A 26,446-nucleotide genomic window follows, 5' to 3' on the forward strand; every position below is an offset into this window, starting at 1 on the left:
TCTCTATATAAATTTATATATATATATATATATATATATATATTTATCTTAATGCTAACTTTTACTTTTTTTTTTAAAAAGATTTCTCATTAAATTTTATTGGTTTGTTATTATTGTTGTATTATTTTTAGATAAAATTATAAAAAAAAAGTCCTATTATAACAATTCTATAAATTTCCTTTCCATTTTGACCCCAACAAAGGCCTCCCCAATAGTTTTGAGGAAAAAAGTGTGAATACCTCCTTTCCCTTGGCTTTTCGGTAACAATAACATTGAAATTATCAAAATATCCTTAGTATAGTTAATGCATTATCATACATAATTTAAAGTTTCAACTTTATCCTTCACTAATTTATTTTGCCTGACAACATTCAAAGAATAATTCTCCTTACTCTTTTTTTTTTTTAAATTTGAAATGCTAACAAAATGAAGGTATCTACACCTTTTTTCAAAACCCAAGAATTGTTAAGGTCAAAAGTGATTCATAGGATTGTTAGAAAACCCAAGGAGGCTTTTATAATTTTTCTTATTTTTAAATGGAATTTAAATTGAACTTAAATAATTAAACCATATTTAAAATTAGTTTTTATTAAAATTTTCAAATTAATAAAAATCAAATTTATTTAATTGTATTAAGTTTTTATTAAATTTAAATTACTTATGAAATTTAATTAACTATAATTTTTTTTTAATTTTTTAGTGGAACTTAAGTTGGTTTTAAATTAATAAAGTTTAATTATAAAACTAATAATTGTTTGATAATTTTGTATTAATTTAAAACTGATATTGGATTTTAACTTATCTTATTCCTTTTATTAATAAAATTATTTTTATTATATTAATAAAATAATTTTATCAATAGCAATAATTAATTACTAAATTATTTTTGTTATGGTTAATTAATTATTATTATTTTTAAATGGAATATAAATGGATTATAATTTTAAATAGAAGTAGATATTTGGCACAATAATATATCATTGAATATCTTAATTTCAAAATAATTAATCTTTATTAATAATTACAGTTTAATGCAAATATATATACACACACACAAATAAAGTTAATGTATTTTATGCAATTTATGGAGTAGTGGAAATGAGAGAGAGAGAATTAGTGGCATTAGTTATTGAAGGAGAGAGTTAATGGCATAATTAATGAAGAGAGATTATTATAAGAATTAATGGGGGGAGAGAGAGAGAGAGTTAATAGTGTATTAATGAGGGGTGTTAGAATTATTAAAGGTAATAGGTCACTTGTGTTATTTTGTTCAATTTTAAAATTAGAAAATTCAAAAATACCAGGAAAAAGATAGGTGCCTTTGAAAAAAAACTAGAAAAAAATGAAATGCTTTAGAAAATTCCATTTTAATATATAGATATAAATACTTTAATAGCTTAATTATTACAGTTTTTAAGTTTTAGACTTTTAATGCACTTTGCACAGGTTGCTTGGCGTTCAACCCTTGTATTTTGTATTATTTTGAATGTGTTTGCACTCTACATATTTGTATTTGTACTCCTTCCAAACCAAGCTTAAATAAAAATAACAGCTGAATCAGTGAAAATAATACAACTTTGTTGATGTTGTAGTTGTTTTTGTTTTCTAAAACAAAATCAACCTTGTGAAACCTCATCTCCCAAGTTTGTCAAACCAATCAAAACCAACCTCTTCAATTCTAATGAACAATCATTGATTAGTGGAAAATGGCGGAATGGGCGCCCCACGACACATCCACCCATTTATTGGAAACACCTCCCAATGACAAATATGGAAGATGTTCCTAATGCACGTTGAGGTGCCAATGTAAACTCCAAATGGCCCATCTAAAAATCGGATTGATTTTAAGGTGGCGCTTGATAAATCTGAAAAGTTAAAAAGATATTAAAAGTTTCTGAAGTCTGAAAAGAGGTAAAGATGTTTTTCTACTTTTTAGAGGATATGAATGTATAAGTTAGTTTCTATTGGTTCAACCCTTTACCATCTAAGATTTACTGATTTTACTATTTTGCACCTAAAACATACTATTTGGAAATGTTGAATTCAATTTGCATTATCTCATAAAAAATAATTTTCAACCTCAAAATAATATTGAAACAATACAAATAAAAAATAACAAATTAATAATTACTAATTAATAAATGAAATGGTTAAAATTAAAAAATAATTAGTGTATAAAAATATTAAAATAATTAATAATTTACACAAATAAAAATTAAACTATTTTTTAAAAATTAATGAAATAATTAAAAATTACTAGTTAATAAAATTAATTAATAATTAATAAATAACACAAGTAAATCTAATAAAAAATATTAAAATAATTTATAATTAATTAAAATAATTTATAATTAATAATTAATAAAAATATTATTATTATTCACCAAACCACTTGTAGCAGCGGTGGCGGTGGTGGAAAGACAGGGGAGAGAGAAAGAGAGCCACCGCTGCAAGTTGTAGTGGCAGTCGCAGTGGTGGGAAGACAAGAGAGAGAGAGGACAAGGGGAGAGAGAGAGAGAGAGCCGCCGTTGCAAGTTGCAGCGACAGTGGCGAGAAGACAGGACGAAGAGAGAGAGAGAGAGAGAATGGGGAGGGGTACTTTTGACTTTTGGCCATGTCTTAAATGCACCTAAACGCGTTAATTGATTGGCCTCAGTCTAAAAATTTTAGATTTGAAAAAAGTTTTCAAACACTATTTCAAATGTAACACCAAACAAAGGTGGCGTCTGAAAAACAACATTTTCAGATTCAGACGTCTGAAAAGTGCAATCAAACGCCACCTAAGTAATTTATAGAAAAGAAAGAGCCCAGATCTACTACACTCGGAATGATGCATGTTGGGATGCACTTCCAATCATAAGCAAATACATCACATAGTTTGCATGGGCACCCGATTTACATGTGCGGGAAAATTAAACGGCAAGTTTTCTGTTACATTAGAAGGAAACTCATATCGAGTCTTTTGGACTCAAAGGAGAGAAAGAAACACAACCAAACCCTACAATTGGATGGATGCCACCAACGATGGTAGATCTTTCTTTCTTCTTCAAGCTTCAGCTAGGGTGGAAGCCATTAAAGATTGCAACTTCAGAACAGACATTTTACAAAGAAAATTGGTTTTTCTTCTCAAATCTTCAATCAGAAGCGGGAGTCATCTGCAAATAGATTTGTCTTTTTGTCTTCAACCTTTAGCTAAGGCTACAAGTCTCACGTTGTTTAAAGCTAATTTTTTACGAGTTACGGGTGTTTTTTAGTGGAACAACTGAAATAGAAAGCTGTTGTTTCTCTAATAATGGTTTGAGATCTAACTTAAGTTGATATTATTGAACAATGGTTTGAGATTTCTTGTTGAAATCTCATGTTATTGGCAACACTCGATGTAGCTTTACCTTGTTGGCATTGGGTCTCCAAGTGAGAAGAAGAAGAAGAATCGTTTTTTTTTTTTTTTCTAATTTGCAAAAGAATCATGTTTTTCTTGTGCAAATAATTTTTCAATAGAACTCCCTATTTCAAAATATTTCTAATCTTAAGTCATCTTTGCTTATTTTTCACACAAATGGTTTTTTCTTATGCAAATCCTACTTCAATTGAACTCCTTGTTACAAAATACTTCCTGATCTTAAGTTCTCTTTGCTTATTTTTCACATAGATGGTTTTTTCCCATGGATTGGATAATCCAAATTATATTATTTATTTAATTTTCTATGTTTTTTATTTAAAAATATAAAAAATAAGACATTAATGGAGAGTGTTATGAGGACCCTCATACCTAACTAACGTGTCATCAAATGAATGGAAGTGCACCTCTGTAACCAGGGTTCTCTTCGCCATGCCATCAAGTGCCATCCATCGTGCCTACAGCCACCACTCCAGTGTCCAAATGTGTGTCATGGGTGGGTTATGCATATACTTTTGTATGAGGGATTGCTAATGGCACTATTGTAATATTATACTATGATTTTTCACCTTTTTGATATTTCTTATTGTCACTCCCCCAAAAGCTTAACGTACTCTGTGAGGGGAGGTAGGTAGTCAAGTGAGTTCATAAGCATGTAAAGGTTAAGCACGAGATCCCCTCGACACTGTACTGTGTGCTTGTGCTTACCATTGATTAATGCAATACAAATAGCCTTTTGCTAATTCGTGTGCCATCTTGTTTCCTTTTTGTGTGTGTTTGATTTGTTGCGTAGGCTTACACGCCCCTTTCGAGTGCCGCACGGGGCCCCAACGATTACCCCCGTGACAATTGGTATCAGAGCAGGAGCTCCTTATAAGTCATTCGACCTGCGACGCGAGTGACAGCATGAAGCACAACAGGGACATCGTGGAGGAGATCGAGCATGGACTCTCCACAGTCCATGAGGCCGACGATGCGCCCGCCGATGACATCGGCAAGGACAAGGCACCGAAGCCCAGCAAACGTGAGAAATCTTTCAACAGGCATGCGGCCGTTGAGTTGCGCATGCTGTGTTGCGAAGCCACCGTAGGTGAGATGCGAGACTCGATAGACGAGCTGCATCGAAACATGGAAGCCATGGATAGTACACTGGTCGAGATTGAAGGGCGCTTGAGTGGAGTCGTGGATGAGGTCCGTGACATAATCAATGGCACGCTCAAGGAAATTTGCAGCACTGCGTGCCAACAAGAAGCAAGCTCCTCCAACTCGCAGGTCCAAGATAGGCTTGACAATGTCCAAGCCCAACTCGATGAGATGAAGAAAAAGTGGGCAACCTGGAGAAGAAACACCTCCACATCAATGGTCGTCCAGGCCCAACTAGATGAAATGAGAGCGGAGTGGGCCTCAATGAAGTCCGCCACATGTGCCTCCTCCTCCGACATCCAAGCTCAACTAGAGGAACTCAAAGCCGAATGTGCAATCCTGAAGAGGGTCGTTGCTAATCCAGCCAACACTTCATTTGCACATACTCCCTCCCACATCAAGATTAGGGAGCCAACTCCTATTCGGGTACCCGCAATGCACGAGAGCTTGACAACTTCATGTGGCAAATGAAGCAGTACCTTACCACCACCAATGTGACTGATGAAATGACTCAGGTGCGTACTGCTACTATGTATTTGACTGATGTCGCTATGTTGTAGTGGCGCAGAAGGTGTATTGATATAGAATGGGGTACATGTGTCATTCGTACCTGGGCTAACTTTAAACGAGAGCTGAAGAGACAGTTCTACCCAGAGAACGTGGAGTACCTCGCTCGTCGCAAGGTGAAGACTCTCAAGCATAGTGACTCCCTCCATGACTATGTAAACGAGTTTTCAGCCCTCACATTAGAAGTCACTGATATGTCAGACAAGGACTTATTGTTCAACTTCATGGATGGCCTAAAGCCTTGGGTCGAGCTCGAGCTCCAACAACACAATGTTCAGGACCTCGCCTCCGCCATGGTCATGGTTGAACAACTTAGTGAACGGAGACTATCGGATGAAGAACGAAACAGACCAGCAAGCCCGCATACCACACATTCAAGTGGGGGAGATAGACAACCAAGTCCCTCGAAGGAGAATCCACCCTTCAACCACAAACCAGTCGAGCACCACAAAGGGAAGCAGCCACAAGGAAGTCAAAGCTACTACAACAACAAATATCAAGGGAGACCCAGCCGTCTTCCCACTTGCTACATTTGTGGAGAGGAGCACTTGACAAGGAATTGTCCAAAGCGAGCAAAGTTGAATGCCCTCATTGCCAAGCTAAGTCATGATGAGCAGAGTGAGGGGGAATGGAGTACCCATGCGCCACGAGTGGGCACCCTCTAACTTTTCAATGCCATGATGAAGAAAGGGGCTGCCTCCAAACAGCCCTCCTCAGTCAAGAGAGGACTGAGGTATGTTGATGTAACCAATGGCAGGTGGCCAACCAGGGCCCTAGTTGATACGAGGGCCACTCACAACTTCATATCCATTGCCGAGGCCAAGAGACTTAATTTGGCCGTTTCCAAAGAGCCTGGCTGGCTCAAAGCAGTTAACACAGGTGCCAAACCTACTGAAGGCATGCCTCGCCGAGTAAGACTACAACTCGGCACCTAGGATGGAGAGATTGACCTCTTCGTCGTCCACATAGATGATTTTGATGTTGTCCTTGGAATGGATTTCATGATACAGGCAAAAGCAGCACCAGCGCCTCACCTTGACACCCTGGTGATCTTGGACGAGCAGTCACCTTGCATGGTCAACATGATCGCCACAACCAACACCAAAAAGGTGCAAGTCTCAGCCTTGGAACTCCAACACCACCCTCAACCATTGATGACAGAGAGATCAACAACCACCACCAGTGCAACCAGAAGTGATCGTAGCAACTCCAGGAAGAAGTTAGCACCAGCGTCAGCGCTAATGCCGCCACAGCAACAGCAGCAGAAGCCACCTTTGCAGCAGAAGCCACACATACCCACAATTGATGGGCCCAACAGAAGACCCAAGGCCGTGTCAAACTTTGCCCACATCTACTACCACAACCACTAGGGAGAGCGAGTGCCACCCAAGCCATTTAGGGACCACATTCACATCATCCCTCAAGCTAAATCCCGTAGTATCCCTGTGAGTCACCCTTGGGGAAAAATGCATGGGAACCAACACCCTAACAATCCAAAATATCATTTTCACCTATCCTTGGCCACCAATTTTCCTACCACCATTGGGGAACATCCAAAATCCTACATTGATGCAGCCAGGCAGGGACTTAATTTAGTTGCTAGCCATAGGTTTTCCCACCATCAAGGGCATCCACTAGCCATCTACCCAATCTCCTATCCGGGCCTTGAAAGAAACCCAGTTTGTGGAGCAATCGAAGAACCTTACTTCACCAACAAGTTCAAGCCTCAAGCAGAAGCTAGTCTTCGAGGACGAAGATTGAATTGAGTGGGGGAGACTGTAACAAGTGTTCTCTTCGCCGCGCCATCAAGTGCCATCCATCGTGCCTATAGTCGCCACTCCAGTGTCCAAGTGTGTGTCATGGCTAGGTTATGCATGTACTTTTGTATGGGGGATTGCCAATGGCATTATTGTAATACTGTAGTATGATTTTTCACATTTTTTATGTTTCTTATTGTATCTCCCCCAAAAGTTTAACGTACTCTTTGAGGGGAGGTAGGTAGTCGAGTGAACACAAAAGCGTGTAAAGGTTAAGCACAAGATCCCCTCAACACTGTATTGTGTGCTTGTGCTTACTATTGATTAATGCAATACAAATAGCCTTTTGCTAATTCGTGTGCCATCTTGTTGCCTCTTTGTGTGTGTTTGCTTTGTTGCGTAGGCTTATTCACCCCTTTCGAGTGCCGCACGGGCCCCAACGATTACCCTCGTGACACCTCGGCACACACCATTCTGAGTGCATGAGATTTGGAGTCGAAAAGAAAATGCTCCCTAAAGGTTGTGTTTGGCTACAATATAAATTTTACCTTAACTGGTGCAAATTCATGGACCCATAAAAGATTCGAGTATATATTAACTTCACATCTGATTTCGCCATATTTCTTTTGTAAGAAGTAAAATATGACGTAAAATGAAGTGCATGGAATCTGCTATTGGCAACATTGTATATAACACTCTAGGCTCAATTTGGAAGGAGTACAAATACACATATGTACAGTGCAAATATATACAAAATAAGATAAAGTATGAGGTTTTGTGGTCTGCATATTTGCATTTGTAATCTTTTCCAAATGCAGCCCTAGGTACACAATTATGATTGAATATGCCAATATTCCATAAACATGGGACCCACCCTCAAGTGAGACTCCTCACATTGGGAACATCTCCCCATGAATAACAACATACAAGTATGACAAATATTCCTGATCAATATGTGGCTGTAATGTGCTGTGAGGTGGGTGTGAGAACTTTTTTGCGATCATCAAATCGAGTGAGGTAGGAGGGTTATTTGTCTCAATAAGAAGGTAGGATGTAAGATGGCATTGTTCCCAATTTATATGAGAAAGAATTATGGTAGCTAGGAGGAAGGTGGTGTAAATTTAGCATGATGCAAAGTTTGCACAACCAACAAATGCAAACGAGACAAAAAACACATACACAAATTTGGTATCTGGTAAAAATGCATAGCATGATTACGAACAAATGAAAGAAAAAACGGACCAGATACAAAATTTTGCACCCGGTCAAGATTTGCTCCGCAACCAAACACATATCTAAGAATAAATTTCTGATTGGCTAAATTTGTGACAGAATGAACCCATTTTTCTCTCAATTTGTATATTTTCTCAGCCTAAGAAGGGGCAATGGAAACAAGTAGACCTGTTCATGGGCTGGGTCGGGCTTTACATTAACAAAATATATTCAGGCTCAAGCTTGAGCCCGACCAAATATTTGGAAAAAATATATTTTTTTCCTTTTTAGTTTAATTAAAAACTAATTTATTTATATTAAAAGACCTCAAAACCTAAAAAAAATATAATGAAAGGTTATTACTTAAAAAAGAGAAGAAAATTAAAGAAAAATATATTATATATAGGGTTTGACTATGATATGGAAAAGTGGTAACCAATCAGGTGTTATTTATCAAAATTCATGGGTGGGTTTTTATTGGTCAAAACTCTTCCCATATCATATATTTTCAGCATCATAGATTTTCCCATTATATATATGCTTTTTTATTATATAAAATATATCTTTATTATAATACATTATATATCAAATTGGGTTCGGGTTCAGGCCAGACTTTTTGAGAAAGCCCAAGCCCAGCCCAAAAAAAGTCAGGCCCAATATTTTAAGCCCAGGCCCATAGGCCTGAAATCCTGTCCAAGCCCGACTTAGATGAGACTATCCGGCCCATGAACAGGTCTAGATACAGGTCTAGATACAAGTAAGCAGGAATGTTTACAGATTGAACACTCGTACACTCGTACACTCATGGGTGCCAAGGCAGAAGTCCTGGTTAACTTAGACCTCCATCCCGGGGAGCTGGGAAGGATGCATGCGGTCTACACTACACACAATTTTTACGAGCACAACGATGCTAACTCGAATCAATATAATTCTTTTAGATCGATCGATCGATACATCATTGAGGTGGATGTCAATATGGCATAACCGTAAGGTAATGCATGCATTTGCAAATATCAAGCACTCATCAATATTTGGGTGCATCCAACTAGCCAAAAGCATCATCTCGAGTCACGCCTCCGGCCATGGCTCGTGAAAGGCAATGGCAATGTCTGTTCATCACAACCACTCGAATCTGGACTATAACCTCCATATCTCCTGGTGAGCATGCAGGCAGCATTGCCCTTTGGGCTTGGACTCCATGGCGCTTGATAGACAGCAGTTCCACCACCCGAACTCAACGAATCGCAGGGCGACCTAGCAACTGTTACTCTCCTTGTTGATGAATTCCACGGCACCGCAGTGGGGATGTGCTGTTGTTTGTTGGCTGAAGCTTGACTTCGTACCTTGGCTTTAGAGGACTGCGTCGTGGACATGTAACTGGGGACATTATCCAACCCCGACCGTCTCTGCTGCCGACTCGTGTAATTGTCTGGGTCCAGCGGATTCCTGCTGTGTCGGCCCATTTTGACTGGATCAGAGCGGGGTGGTGTTACCATGTCCATCTCGACCGTCTTCTCCGACATTTCATCCGTAGTTGTGAGAGTAACGTAGGAATTCTCTAGTGGCGACAACGGACGAGCATTCCATGGTTGTGATGCCATCCAACGTTCTAGCCAGTTCCACCCCAACTGTGGCTTTTCACCCTCCTTGGAGAAGAAGCTGGGGTCGGTACCATTTGAGTCTGACTCCAAGGGCTGCTGATGCTGATTCTGCCGAGAAGAGAACAAAAATCAATGCTATAGAATCTTACATGGGATGGGATCAAATGAATTCTAGAGATGCATGCAAATCATCCAAAGAAATATTATAGAGACCTAGGCAAGACAGATCGAAAACATAAAGAACTAGTAATTAAACTGACTGACTTGGTAGGTAAAAGCATAAGCAAGGGCCCTCTCCTTCCTGATCACGGCATCATGTTTCTTCTGAGAGTTTTCCTTGATAGTCTCTAAACTATGGTGTCCCCCGTCCCAGCTCCCCACTGCAAATTTTTTCGAATACAGGCTCCTCCTTGTCCCATGGTTTCCTTCTTTCTCTTCGTCTGCGTCTTCTTCATCTTCTTGGAAACCAAGCCCAAGTCTTCGTCGTCGTTGTGGTTGTTGCTTTTGTTGTTGTTGTTGTTCTACCTTTTTCTGGAGCTTTTCATGCGCCAATTGGAGCCGGCGAGCTCTTACTCTGGCTTGTGCACGCACCAAGGATTGCATGCATCGCATGGTCATCTGCGCCTGTTTGCGCACGTTATGACCCCTTACTAGGGCCTGCAGTCTCACCAGGCCCTTCAACGCGCGCAAAGCTCGCCGGGCCTACAAAACAATCAATCGATCGAACAACACTCAAGCTCATCACCATTAGAGAGGTCTCTGGACATAATGAAATTAGAAGCGGTATCGAACATATATATAATTAATTACTTACGAGGTATCCTCTATAATGGGACTGTATGATGGTGGCAGCCCTATCTTCCTTGGAGTGACGACCGTAACCGGCCAACCGCACGACTTTAGCAGCAGCTTGAGCTGCTGCAGCTGCTGCCTCGGCCGCTGCAGCAGTGGCTACAGCAACTGCAATTGCATGATTTCTATCTTCAACGACGGGAGATGGAGCTGTACTGCCATCGTTGGTACCGTCCGCGGAAGTCTCAGCCGGCGGGAAGTTTTCAAAAGAAAGAACATCCGGCAACGGAGGGGTGTCATGTCTCCCATTTTGGTCTACATTTCTTTTCTGTAAAGAAAAAACAAAATCCCCATTCTGATATTTCCATTGTAAATGTAATCTGGAACTGGAAAGTAACCATTGTACCTTCTTTGAACGAGATCCGTTCTGATGATGATGATGATGATATGTCCCTACTCCCTACTGCTTAAAATGCCACCAGTTAGTTCTCAAGTCTCATCGTTCATCGTTCTTCTCGTATTAGTTGCAGACGGATCAAATCATCATCATCATCATCATGCCATCATGCTAATTAGAACCATCATCATCATCATTGTAATGTTATTGATGATAGTGCTATTGAAGAAAAGTCAACTTGTAACAGTCTCCTTGTGATTTGTGAGGCGTTCAACAAAATCAAATTAATGAGTCGGATGCCAGCATCACGGGCCTCTTATCTTAAGTGTAGGTTTCTCACTTTCTTGTGATTTGACAATTGCGCGAAGGACAAAGGTCCGTGATGTTGGCAATCTTCTTATATGAAAAAAAAAAAGAAGGCGGTGAAGGGAGAAAAAGGAAAAACTGTTAACTGTCCATGTGAATGGAGCGGTGATCCTCTTCTCTCCGCCCCCACCAAGTAACTGATTATATAACTGCTCCAGCTGTTAACATGTTTTTGCATTGCAATTTTGGTGGAGTTGAAAAGGACATCTTTAGCCATGTTTGGAACCTATGTCGTTTTCTGAGAAGTCTTTTTTTGAGAAAACAGTGTATGTTGTATTGCATTCGTATGCTGTTTTCTCATATATATTTCTTTTTTTTTTTCTTTAAGACAAGGCTGCTGTCCTATATGTATTTTTGGATCAGTGTTTTCCAACCGTTATTTACCGGGATGGTTGAACAATTCAGCCTTGCAATTGTCTAGGCAATCGATTCCGTTTCACCTTTAACCTAATCTTTCACAAAAAGAAATCATTGACTTGGTCAACGACCCTTTGACCTGAATGGTCGAATCATCCACCCATTCAATCTGAACAATAGTTTTTGACAATTTTTATTTTAATTATTTATTTTTTAAGTTAGAACACACCATCTGTTTGAACCAGACAATCAAACCACTGAACCAGAAACCGGTGGCTAACGAGGGGGAGGGGTTCCGGGTCGTTTTTAGAACATTGTTTTCAATAACACATTAGTATACAGTTGCTAGCAAAAGTAAGAAGAAACGAGAAAAAACCAAAAAACAAAATTTTCTCAAAACCACATCTTTTCACAAAAAGATTTTCAAAAAGAAAAAAAATCTATAACCAAATAGCAGGCGTGGTCTGAAAAAATGAATTTCAAACATGACACTAATGTAACACCGTATTTTTTTTTTTGTTTTTTTGGTTGGTGAATTGGAACAGGGGAAGGGAAACGTATATGCGACAGCCTTAAGTATTAAAAAATACCTAATGGCCAGTGCAAAGGAGTGTGACAAAGGAAGGGGACGATGGTTTGAAGATTGAAGTAAGAGTCCCCGCTCCCCATAAGGGTCCCCCCATCCCATCCCTGATCTACAAAAGTTAGGAAATTTGAAGCGTCCATATCAATGGTGTACCTGATGATGATAGCAGATAGCTGATGCATATATAAATAAATGATCGACTCTGAAGACTAAACCAAATCATGATTCCAGCGAATACACTCATATATATACAGGCATGTCTAATATCAACAATCAATAAATCGAATGCGGGTAGCCTCAACAAACTTCCAGTAAAGCAAATAAAAGCAGAACAGGGTTGAAATGGAAGGTGTAGGTGGGAAATTAATTGATCAAACAGAAAATTGTTCAAGTTTTTTACTTTAAATGAATACAATAGAATATAACTTTCATATCACCATGATCCAAGTGGTTCAATGGAAGGTCTGATTGTTGCAGAAACATAACCTCATGGAAAATTTTCCAACACATTTGAGAATTAGTTGAGATTACCTTCTTGTCCAAATCTTTAGAAGAGGACCTGAACACCTTCTTCATCGTCGTGAACCACCTTCCCTTTCTCCCCATTTCTTCCAAAAGCAGAAACTTATCTGAACCCAAGATCGATGTACATAAATTGGCAAAAAGAAAGTAAGAAAATGTTACCCATGTCCTCAAAATTTTCGGAAAAAAACAAAAGAAAAATCAATAAAACCAACCAACCTTTGAAGAGATCTCAGTATGATGATCAAACCCGAAAAGAAATTTCCTGATCTATTCGTTTCCAACTTCTCTCGCTTGCATATATGTGCATTTCGTGAACGGAATTCCAAGAATGCATATGGAGTAGACGATAAGAGACCATGGGAAATGCGCGGAGGAACCTAACATAAGCGAGAGAGACAGGGAGAGAAAGAGGGAAGGGGAAAGTATAGGGGGAGGAGGGGTCTTACTCTTAGTAACTGCAAAGCGGCGGGATCGCCGTTGTTATTAATCGCTCTCACGGGAGGCGCTTCAACCATTCTTCAATGTTCAATCCACAAGCGACATACAGTTGGCTCTATCATCTAATAATGTGACACGTATGACGCAAATAAGCCTCTGACCTCTCGGCTTTTTCCTTCCGATTAATGTTGGAGCCGCTTAGAATTACATTCTACATTCTAGTTGGCTCTTCACTTGTGTCGTTACTCGTTAGTCGTATTTCGTATACTCGTATCCGGCTCCCTGCCACTGGTGCTACTGCCAGCGAAATCGGACTGAATCCACCCTCACTGCTAGTTTCCAATTTCACTATACTACGGCTCCGTTCGTTTTTATCATCTGGTTTTTCTTAGGTAAAATTTGTCTTACCATTGGTAGGTGAGATTTTAGTGTTCTTTGTAAATTACAAGTCATTATGGGGAGAAAGAGAGTGGTGGAAGATAATATTTACTTGTGCGACTAAGACAAGTTTGGGAGTGATTATGTTAAAAATAAGTGATTATTGAATAAGTGTTTGGAAGTGGTTATTAAAAATATTTACTTATTTCATATTGGGTGTTTGGTAGTTTTTTTCAATGTTTACGAATCGCTGTTGATCCGGATGGTCGGATCGTTTGGCCCGGGAACTGTTTAGGCAATCGGTTCTTTTTTATCCAAAACCCAGAATCTGGTCAAAAACCGTTGAAAAAGTCAATAACCCATTGACCCAGGCGGTCGAACCGTTGATCCGTTCAACAGTTTTTTACCGTTTTTCATTTTTTTATTATTTTTTTTAATTTTACTATCAGAACAGGCCGTCTATTCGAACCAGGCGGTTGGACCATTGACCGGGAAACCGGTGCCCAAAACGGTTCCATTTCCAGGTCGTTTTTTAAAACGTTGGTCTTTTTTAATAACAAGCATTTGTGACTATTTTGTCTTTCATTTTCTTTTAAATTTTATGAAAGCACTTCTATAAAAAATACTTTTATGAAACCATTTTAATAAAAGTTCTTTTATGAAAAATACTTTTACAAAAGAACTTTTTATAAAACTATTTTTACAAAATTCAACTAGGGAATTTTGGATGAAAAAAATTGAATAAGATTTTATTGTATAAGCACTTAAAAAAAGCTCGAAATTTGGGATAAAAACTAAGCCCTTATTTTTAAAATAAGCACTTATTTCTAACTTAATTCCCAAACACCAATAAGTGCTTAATGGTGTGGTCCCGACCCAAATAAGCACTTATTTTTAAGCACTCCCAAACATTGCCTAAATTGTTATCCACTTTATTATTATATTCAACTTACCCCGGTTAAATACCAGCAAGTAAACGGGGTTTACATGATCATTTATTTAGGTACCGTGTGGCAAGTCTTTTTTGAAAGATCTTCTGGAAGATCTAATAGCAGCCCAGTTTGGCACATCTTTAGGGGTGAGAAAGAAAAACCGAAATGAAAAAAAAAATGACTGAAACCGAACCAAAATCCGGTTAATTGAACGAGTTGGTTTGGTTTTGGTTCAGTATTTTAAAAACCAAAGGTAGCAGTTCCGTTTCAGTTAACCAATATAGAAAACCAACGGTTAACCGAACCGACCGGTATACACATATTTATTTATATTTTATATATATTTATGTATATTATATATATTTTCATATATTATAAATTGATAAATAATTAAATATGCATTATAAATAAATATATACATATTTATAATATATAATATATTATTTATAATTTAACAAGTAATATTTTTTATATATTTATATATTTTTATAATATATATTATAAATATAAAAAAATCAAAAAATCAACAAACTGAATCGATAATTAACCGATCGACTTCAGTTATTGGTTTTCCAAAAACCAATAGACTAGGTTGGTTTCAAAAAAAGGCCCACGGTTCAATTAACCGAACTATGAGCACCCCTACATGTCTTTCCGTATAGTCTGTCAGTTATTTAGAAGCTCGACAAACCACGTTGTGGCCTTTTTCCATTTGACTCACAAGAGATATAGCCATCGAAAGACATTGTGCCACAAAGATACGTGAAGCTCGTTTGGGGGTATTTTCAGGAAGCTCCAAATAGAGGTTTTTTTGTTTTTTTTCTTCAACTCGTCTTCGCATGGAAAGACATGCAAAGCCCATTTTGGGCTACTTTCTCGAAGCTCCAAGTGGAGCTTAGTTTTTTTTTTTTTTCAACCCATCTTCGCATGGAAAGACGCATGAAAAGACATACCTTAACCAAATGGTCTTCAGGCTGTCAAGATCTTGATGCAAAAGTTCACTACACGTCTTTTGACTATCATAGCTTCTAGAAAATTTTTCAAAAAAGATTTGCCAAATGGCCCCGTAGTGGGTGTTTACATAACGATCTTGACAGCCCATAGATCGTTTGGTTAGAGGCGCATATTACGTGCAAAGATGAGATAAAAAAAAAAAGACGAGAAGCTCCATTTCTAATTTCCTGAAATATCCTTGCATCGAGCTTCTCGCGTCTTTTTAAACAATCTTTAGGCAAAATGATCTTCCCCAACCAAATTGGAAAAAACAAAAACGCAAATTTTCCAACTTCTAAACAACCGATAATCCACACACGAAAAAAAAACCAAACGGGGGCCTAGAAAGGAAAAAAAAACGCCGTATTTCCCCATTTGAATATCAAAAGGGTGATTCCATATTATTTGAGGCAAATAATGAAGGTTAAAGACACAATAAAGAGGTGAAATATGTAAGAGAATAAGATATTTTCCGGTTGCAATTTGCAACAAGAAAGTTGACCACACTTACTGTTATCACATGCGCCAGCATACACAGTGTCTGGAGGTCAACCAGTGAGTCTTACCACCATTTATCTCCAAATTTCGTACACCCACCCGTGTTTTCATTACCTATGGAGTTTTATTGTGGGCCATAGCCCATGGCCCTAGCACGGGTTTACCTACTCCGCAAATTAACACCATTGCAGGATTATTAACCAATGATCGATCAAGAACCTGCAGGTTTTTCTCTATCAAAAATTAACGACTTACGTTGCAGGTTTTATTTTGAAACAACAAAATTTCACTTAACACCCATTAAGGGAGCGTTACATGATGTGGATTGTTTTCAATTCATTGTTGCCGATTTCAAAATTAAATCAAAACCATTGTTTGAACAGAGATTGTTTCTTAAAATAAAAGTATAAAAAGAAAATGTTTTTAGTTGTGTGTGTTTTCTGTTTTCAAAACTGAAACAGAAAATATGTTCTTTGAATCAGGTTTCAAACACATGTTTTCATCTGATTAGTGAACATCATGTTCCATAAATCATATAATTTTTATATTAGACAATTTGTTTTTATTTTAAAAACTAATATTTTATTAGTTTCAAAAACAGACATTGTATTTTAAAACAAAATCAATTTGTTTTTTTCTTTGAAAATAAAATAAAATTTATTTATTTATTGCCGATGGGGGCAATTCCAAAAACAAATTGATGATTTTGGTGGTGTCCCAATTCCTAGCTATGTCCAAATTGATGATGTTCTTGAAGGAAGCTGCTTCACACTCTCCAATGAGGTATGTTGGGCTCTGTCTTGTCCTTTTATCATTCAAAGGGGCCATTCCAGCAACTTCAGCATTCTCCTTAATGAGAATCCCAGAACAAGAGGACTGTCTCTTTCTAATTGTTTTCTTATTTTCAAATAAACAAATAAATAAAACGTAACTAAAAAAACAGGATAAGGTCTTAATTACCAAATATATCCAAGATAATTTTGTGGTCTTTACTTGCATACAAGCGAAATTGGAACAAAATAAAGAATCAAAGATGTATTACGAGGGAGAAGGGTCTTAGTTTTAGTTTCTGGCGTCTTTTTTATGGAGGGTGGCAAGCACCTTTCTTGGTAGCGTTTAGTTAAGTATTCAAAAATATGAATTAAATATTAATAAGAACGGCTAAGGAATGTCTGAACCAAGAGAAAGCAGACATCTGCATTGATAATGTCCTTCCACTCAACGGCTGAGATCTGGCATTGCTACTGATGGGCCTTGGAGCCCATTAAAAAACCTAGGTATTTGTTGGGATTTGGGCATGGATTATGGGCTGCCCCCCCTACCTCTTTAAAGCTTGTACCTAACAGAACAATAATTTCGTTTTATGGTAAGAAGGTAATATGACATCAGGCACGCAATACACATTTCACGAGAACCTTTATCAAATTTACATAATACGATGAGAACTCCAAGGCATTCTGGAGATCGTAAATGACTGGATTCCAGAAAGAATAAAAGAGGAGATGAAGGCGGTTTCAATTCCATCCCAAGCCATGCTGCATGACAACAATATCAGATGGAATTAAGTTGGATGTCAAGGGGTTAGGTGTTATAAAATTCAACAATATCAGATGCAATTTAATATTCACTTGAAGGCAAAGGGTTAGCATAAAACAGCATATTCGATAGATTAAATATTTTGGATTTCATGCTTTTTGTTGATAAGAAGGGTTTTTGGTTAAATATCCGGTCGTTTCTAGCTCTCCAAATCACCCGTATGTATGACCAATAACAGATGTCAGATATCCTTTCCGTTTTTGAAAAGCCCAGGGGCGGAGTTAGGATTTTTTTATAGAGAGCCAAAACTTATGCATGGATCATATATGGGCCAATCATTGAGTGAAAAGTGAGGAAAGGGAACAAATTATATATAAAAATGTATTGAATGTGCAAATTTTTGGACCATAAGGGGGCCATGGGTCCCCCCCTATCTCCGCCCCTGGAAAAGCCCATGCATCCATTGGAGAAAATTTCCTGTGGTCGGTAAGGGAATTGAGTATTAACTCCATATCTCTCGACGAATATTGTAACTGGTAAATAAATGGATGAGGTCCTCAAGTTCTTCATTACATATCGTGCATGTTGGGTTTAATTAGGATAATATTACTATGATGAAGTTGAACCGCAGTTCAGAATAAAATATAGGGTAAAATATAAAAACCTCCCCTCAAGTTTCTGACAATTATAAAAATCTCTTTTTTAGTTTTATTTTAGCCCTTAAAATTTTAAATAAATCAACAAAAAAACCTCCCTTCCATTATTGATCTAAATGGAAAACGTTAGACCCATGCATCAATATTTCTCAAATACCCATTTTACCCTTTTGTACATTAATTTATATACATTTTGTAAATTATCCTCTCGCTCTCTATCTCTCTACTGATCCTCTCTCTACGAGTCAAGTGATGCCGCTTCTTCACACTTTGATCCCTTCTTTCCCCTACATCAGAATCTTGGTAAGCTTATGCACCGGCATTACCTACAAAAGAATATCAACATTAGCAACTGAGCCGCATCAAACTGATGGATAGATGTAATGGGTAATGTTCTCAAGAGGCCTTTTGATCCTCCTCAATTTTATTGGTGAAAACGGGATTGATTGCATGAATTGGGCTAGTCTGATTGGAAAAAAACTAAGGGATGTTCTCTTTGTTGTTTTATTCACAGAGAGAGATGACATCCATTGCTGCTATCCGGGAAAACGAGAAAGCATGAGAGATGATGAAACTAGGAGGGAGGGAGAGAGAGATGTAATGGTTGGTAGTGGATGCTTTTTGGCATCTTTTTGGTGGAGAAATTGAGGTTGTGTTTTTTATGTTTATCATTTTTAATTTCGAGGGAGAACAAGAGGATTCTATGTTTTGATTTTTGAAATCTCAATCAGAAAGTTATAATGGAGAGAGGGGAGGAGCGAATGGGAATAGGGATACACTCATGAAGGGGAATTTCTATTTTGAAAAAGGGAAAAGATTGCCAGAGCCATTTTTAGGAGCTACCAATTCAGGTATTTGAAAATCCTGACTTAAGACTATTGACTGGTCCTCTGTTTCTGCTTCAATGCTACAATCATTCGGTTGTTTCAGCAGCAGCAACAGTAGAGGGTTAATGAAACCCTAAAACGATGGGAAGCCATAGAGAGAGTGCCCGTAGAGAAGAGAGAGAGAGAGAGATTTACAAAAGGGTAAAATGGATATTAGAAAAATATTGATGCATCGATCTAATGTTTTCTGTCTGGTCAATAACGGAAGGGAGGTTTTTGATGATTTCTTTAAAAATACAGGGAAGATTTTTGTTTAAGTGAAACTAAAGGGGAAGTTTTTATGATTGTCAGAAACTTTAGGGGAGATTTTTGTATTTTACCCTAAAATAAAATGCTACACTCGGTAAGAAGGTAACCTCCATACTTTGATAGGAAAAAAAGGTTTGAAACCCCATACTTCTCATTAAAAAGAAATTCATACAGACTTATTTCTGACATGGCCACTCTTGTTTGCCCCCCATACCCATTTGTCTTCAACATGAAAGGTTTCAAATTTTGACATGATACACTTGATACAGGCATATTGTATGGTATTTTTCAAATTTCAATATAAGATATAGTGGAAAATTGATGGTATTGTCTTTTTTTCCACCATATCGGACTTGTATCGAGCCGTATCATAGGTGTATCGGGGGGTGAATTGGGCGTATCGATAGTGTATCGACCGATACACTTCGAAAAAGATATGAGTGAAAAACAAAAATATAAATAAATAAAATAGGGAAAAAAGCCTTATTTCCCTTGAAACAAGCCTTCTTTCACCCTCAAATGACTCTAAAACTCCAAATCTCATTCATAGAGTACTTAGATATGCAAGAAAATGCAAAAAAAAAAAAATGAATTGATATTTTTTTTCAAGTTTTGAAAAATATTACAAAAATATGTATTTTTTTTCAACTTTTTTTATAATATCTTATGAGTTTTTTCCTTGAATGCTTGAAAATATTTATATCTATGTTTATCTACATTAAATATGTTGAAAATCATTTTTTTATGTGTTATGAGTAGATTTATGGAAATTTTATTAAGAGATTTGGCAAAAATATAAAATAACAAAAAAAATTGAAAACATATCTTTTTATCTGCCTAGAAAGAGTTATTATGTTTTAGAACTATGGATTATCTACCAATTTTTTATTCAATAATTCTTTTTTTTATTATTTTTTTATATTTTTAGAATTAAAAATAATTAATAATTAATTATATTTTATGATCTAATCACAATGATTGATTATATTATAGATTTATGGACGATCTATCATATCCATAGAACAATTGAAATTTCTTATTCAATAATTTTTTTTCAATTATATAATGCTTATTTATTTCTAATTTTTATAATTTTTGAAAGTAAAAACTAAATAATAATTATTAATTATATTTTCACTTAAAAATTATGCAAATGCACGTTTTATGGTTGGATAGGATAGTTGGGTTTTTCCATCCCTTAAAAACTTAAGAATTATAATTTATAAACTATAGTTAAACATAGGGTTTTTTTAATGAAATTATAATTGACTACGATGTATTTCTTCATAAAACCATTAAAATATATTAATTTAATGTATGCACACCTCATTGAGGCCTTATATTTAGTGTTATTGATGTATTTTTAGGATTTATTTAAGTATTTATAGTGTTTCCAAGCAAATCTATGCATATCTTAATTTTTCTCCGATACACATGCAAATCCAAGGCACATCCCGATACATCTCTTAAAATTGCATTTATGATACATTTGGTGTTTCCATTACTTTGAACCTTGTCAACATGAGAGATTACACATATTGGAATAGCATAAATCTGATCTAGGATTTTTTGGGGGAGGAGAGAGTAAACTTCATCAGGATTCCAATCTAATTGGTTGGTACAGTCTGCAACATAGACTTGATTATTTCTAGTATATGGTCATTGGTGTCTTTAAACATGGAGAGGGGTATAAGAGATCCAAGGGTCATTCCAAAAATATGTTGTATTACCATTTCCAATCCTTTTTCTTAGTCCTTTTTTAAGCAATTGAATTGAATACCCTTAACGATACTTCAACATCCCAAGAATAGGGATGGCAATTTTCCCATCCCTGATAGGAGCCCAATTTCTCCGATCCGATGGGTTCGGAAATGGGGATTGAGGTCTCCACTCCGCCTCGACCTTGATTATATATATATATATATATATATGTATGTATGTATGTATGTATGTATGTATGTATGTATGTATGTATGTATGTATGTATGTATGTATGTATGTATGTATGTATGTATGTATGTATGTATGTATGTATGTATGTACGTATGTATGTATAATTTAAAATTTTTATTTATTTTAAGTAAAAAAATTTAGGGATTTATGTCCCCACAAGAAACCTATCCCCGTCAGGAATCGAGGATGGAAGATAAATTTTATCCCCAACGAGTATCAGGAATAGGGATGAAAATTAATTTCAGAATGGGGGGTGGGGAATCTGGAACGGGAAATATGATCCCCGCCTCCTTGCCATTCCTTCCCAAGAATCATAAGATAGGGTTGTGGTATTTAAAGTTTCCCTACCATGTCCATACTTTGAACTTAATATCCTGGCCCAAAGAGTATTCTGATTATTTAAATATTTCCACGCTATTTTTATAAGAAAAGCTTGGCTGTTTAGGGCAGAATCTTTAAGGCCCAATCCTTCATACCTCCTTGGTTTGATTACATGACTCCAACCAACATAGTGTTTAGAGACCTTGCCAAGTAATCCCCACAACAATTCTTTTTTCATAAAATCAATCTTGTTAGTAATATATTTTGGCACTTTAAAGCTCTGAAAGGAATGGTTGGGTATATTTTCAACTATACTGATGATTGAGGTATGGCATCCCACTAATGAAAGCATATCTTGCTTCCATGAGGCAAGTTTTTGGTTTGAATTTTATCTAGAAGAAACGAGAAGGAGCTCTTGTTCACTCGATCCATTAGAATTGGCATTCTAAATATTTGTCAAAATTAAATGTAATAGGGATGCCAGAATTCGAAGACAAGACTCTCTTTATTCGTCTGGGAATGTTTGCAGAGGTTATCATCCGAGATTTTTGTAAATTAATCGTTTCCCTTGCTTGCTTGCAGAATTTATCAACAGTTTCCATAAGTTTCCCCAACTGAGATACTTTCTGTAAAAATTAAATGAGATAGAGGAGGGGTTTGTCGGGTTAATTTGCAAGCTTTTAGTTCCTTAGATTGTATACTTGTATTTATTAAACTTGATTGGGTCTCCAAGCAAATTACAGAAAAGTACGGGGAGAGGGTCTCTCTAACGAATTCCTTTTGTTGGTGTACAAATTGGAAAAAAAGGTCTTGAGAGATCCAGAGCTGTTAAAATAGTATCAATAAAGGCATATCTCAATTTATCATAAGCTTCTTTTAGATCAATTTTAATTTCTAGAAAGCCCGATTTTCCCTTTTTGTGTTTGAAGTAATGCACCATTTCATGCATAAGCGCATGATATTGTGTTGGGACAAAGGCCATCTGAGATGGAGAGATAATTTCTGGGACGAATGTTACAAATTGTGTTAGATAGGCTGATGGAACCGAATTGGGTGATCTTTTCTGGATTTATTTTCTCAAGGATAAGGACAATAAGTGTTTTATTTAATTCAGGAAGCATATCTCCCTGTTTAAATATTCATTGACTATAGGGCCAATAATTTCCCAATTAGTAATAAAAAAAAAGGGAAAAATACGGACAGGCTTAATGCAGATTTCAAAAACATTCAGAAAGTCTAAAAACTAGATTCAATGCACCTATATCCGTCCATACATTAGCATCAATTTCAAGCTAGCATCTACTCCAAATGTACTTTAAACTTATAAATTCTGATCCTGGGGTTATCCATCATTCTCCCTAAAATAAATTACGCAATGAGACCATCTGGACCAAAAGATTTGTTTCGAGGAAGATGCCAAAAAAACATCTTTTATCTCCTCAGAATTGACTTCTCGACAACAATCAGTGTACCATTCACTAAAGGGATGAATGCAAGGGTTCAATTGTGAACTATCTATAGTGGGTCCTGGTTTGTATAAAGACTTTGGAAGTAATGAAGATTTTTTTTAGTTGATCATCTGGTTCTTGAACCCACTGATTCTGATCAGTCCCGATAGCTAAGATTCTTTCAACAACTGAATTCTACTTTTGTTTAAAAAAAAAAAAAAACTTGTTTTAGAATGGAACTGTACATATTCCCTGTTGTAGTTGAATTTCTAACTTCCTAAGAAACCTTGATTCCCTAGTTTCTAAGTATTTTAGGATGCCTTTTAAATGATTTAAAATTAATCTCTTCTGGGAAAAATATTTCCAATTGTGAACTTGTTCCAATCTTTATCCAGGGAAGGAATTCGACTAGTGGTTTGAAGCAGATACAACATCATCTGGATTAAGGGAGATTCCAAATTGGTCATCGATTTGTTTATTCCTAAGGCTGTGTTTGATTGCAACGCAAATAAATTTGTACTGATGCAAAATCATGGCAGTGCAAATGATTTGAGTGTAAATTCTGACCTATTTTTGTTTCGAATTTTAACTTATTTTATTTAATTGCAATACAAATAAAGTGAATTAAGACATGACGTAGAATAAGGTAAAACCCAAAACAAAATTAAACAAGAATTTACATTTTTTTTTTTATATTTGCATTCTCTTATATTTGTAATAATACAAATAAATTTACACTGCAACCAAACACAGCCTAAAGGATCAACCGCCATAAAGGTGCGAGCAGCTTATCAAGGAATGCCAGGAATTGAAAGATAGACAACTTGCAGTATTCCCACATTTGGAAAGAAGGAATTCAAGCAGCAAACTAGCTTGCGAATCTCGGTCAACAAAGCAATATGATTTTCTCGGATTGTCCTATGGACATATGGGGTAGGCCAGGGTTCGTTTGGTTTAATCTTTCCATTATATAAAAATAATTACAATATACAAAGAAGAAACCACTAACTTCCAATCTTAGGCCAAATAATTTCTCATTTGATTCAATTGTCTAATAAGCTAATTGAATTGGATTGGTTCAGAACTTCAGATATTACTTAGTTATTGGATCGGTATATCCTGATCCTGATGAGGAAAAGAGATACTCGATGGAGAGAATCAAGAGAGCTTAGAAGAAAAATTAGGAGTATAGAATACGTAATGGAGAGAGAGAGGGCATTAGGTGGAAGCTCGGATCTTCTACCCAAAATGGTCTAATCCACAGGACACTATAGTTGTACAATGGTCTTGTCAGCGATAACGATAATAAATCCCATGTATGGATCATGCGATGGACTTCAACCGCAATCATCCTAAGCTCTCTATGAATCCTAAACTCTCTAATAACTCTTATCCTAGAGAAATAAGTCTTATCTTAGATAGGATTTAATCTAATCCTATCCTAGATTAGATAGGAATTAAATCTTGTAAATATTATCTTTGTATCCTATTTAAATAGTAAGAAAGAACAAAATAGTGTATCGGTCATTATTCAAAGATCTCTCTCCTTTGTTCTTATAGGTCCATTCATAGCGAGATGTTCTCAATGTACAACTATAATATCCTATAGGTATGTGTGGACAAGAGATCCAAGTTTCATGGGTGTGTGTGCATTTGAAAAAAATCTGAACCTAATAGGTTAGTTATAAAAACTTAAAGTCTACCTTGAATTGAATTGGATTTCAACATCTTGGATCGGATGACCATCGGTTTTGGAATTTGGATTGGATTGAACCAAATCTGATCCATTTAGCATTAGCAGGCCTAGATGTGGCCCATTATCTTCTTAATGAATGGATAGATATCAGCTACTCTTCCAAATTATGAGATATAAAAGAAATCTATGAGATATGACACCTACGAGATATATAGGCTTTCTATATGACCCATAGACAGAAGGAAAAGAAAAAAAAAAAAAACAGGAAAGTACCAATTCCTTTTATCATATTACATAGGCTCTAGCCGAATGTTTTCTTATTAAATCGATCACTCGGTGGGCATAATTTCAAGCTAAGAAAATGATGGTGTACATGAACTCCACGACCCACTCACTCTTGAACTTCTTATTCTTTATTTAGGAAATAGTGACTTCATTACTGAAAAGTTTGAAATATCTTGATTCAGGAATATTGTAAAGCCAAAAGCTCCCGAGAGAAGTCATTAGCTTGCTTGCTTTTAAATACATGAGAGGGTTTTGTAAATTTTAGACTCTATCTGTTTCTTTAAACCTCTCAATTTATACCTGTTCTAAAACTAGTAGTAAATTGGATTTTAAGAATCTAAATCATATCTACAATGAAAATATAAAACCTTCCCCGCATTCAAAGGTGTATCTAGGAGACACTAATAAAAGAACGAAGCCTAAATTTAATGCATCAGTTGAACTGCTTTTTAATTTTTATCGCTGGATCTCTAGGATAGAGATACTACATGGGTTAGGTTGGATTGGGAATGTGTTAAATTTTCAATTGATCTAAACCCTAACCCGAGCCTAATAGTTGAAATCTTTCGTATCGGGTTTGTTTGGAACAGGAAGAATGGAAGGATCTTACCAGTAAAACTTGCTAGAAATTACATTGGGGAACTGAAAGCCGAATACTTTCCCCATTGCCTACTTAAATCTCTCTCTCTCTCTAGCTGCATGCACCACAACCTTAATTTTTCTCGGCCCATGGAATCAGAATCAGCTAACACTATATCTTCCACTTAATACAATTCAAAAAATTCGAGTTCCACATTACACTTACTGATACCAATATTACCAAAGCTCCTCCTTCAGAAAGTACGGCTAGCAATTTTGACCCTAATCCGCTTGATCCATCCAACCCACCCATTTCAATAATGGGTTAATATGAATCGAGTAACCCTTACCGCGTACATTTAGATAAATTCTAATTCACCGCCATCCTCCTCCTATAAGCGTTAGGGCCTTATAAGTTATATCCAATCCATAGCTAATCTAGATGCACCGGGATGGGGGGTGTTTCGTCATGCATGCATTCCAACATCGGAGAATGGAGATTGCAAAGGTCAAGGGAATCAACTCATTTATTTATGGAAAAGAGTCTCAGGCTGTGGTATAGTTTATCAACTCCGAGTAGAACCAGCGGAGAGGCATCGCAAAATTAATAACCAGTCACATGACTTCTACAAATTAATTGAGCCTAAGAATGTATATCGGCTGAGATAAGCCCAACACTGAACGAGTAAAAGTAAAATTCTTAGACTGTGTTTGGAAATGCAAATGGAGTATAAATCCTAGTTTGGGATAAATTTGCACTTGGTTCATTTTTGCTTGTGTTTGATAATATTACATTTATGCATTGACAAATGATAGAAAGCACAATTTTCAATAAATGTTTATATTAATAATAAGATGTAAAAGTACATTAATAAAAAATAAGTAAATTTGCATTCA

The 26,446-nt window shown here is 36.5% G+C and overlaps 1 protein-coding gene across 1 annotated transcript; it reads right to left on the reverse strand.

The window, feature by feature from the left end:
* Positions 1–8,987: 8,987 nt before the first annotated feature.
* On the reverse strand, positions 8,988–13,408 carry LOC104604035 (protein IQ-DOMAIN 21-like). The gene is made up of 5 exons (XM_010268251.3): positions 12,917–13,408; positions 12,707–12,804; positions 10,492–10,797; positions 9,942–10,379; positions 8,988–9,785 (listed from the first exon to the last, which is right to left on the reverse strand). The coding sequence occupies exons 2-5, from the start codon at positions 12,779–12,781 to the stop codon at positions 9,135–9,137; spliced, it is 1,470 nt and encodes a 489-aa protein (XP_010266553.1). The 5' UTR covers positions 12,782–12,804; positions 12,917–13,408; the 3' UTR covers positions 8,988–9,134.
* Positions 13,409–26,446: the final 13,038 nt, after the last annotated feature.

This window comes from Nelumbo nucifera, chromosome 3 (assembly GCF_055504915.1).
Source record: "Nelumbo nucifera cultivar China Antique chromosome 3, China Antique-T2T, whole genome shotgun sequence".
Taxonomy (NCBI): Eukaryota; Viridiplantae; Streptophyta; class Magnoliopsida; order Proteales; family Nelumbonaceae; genus Nelumbo; species Nelumbo nucifera.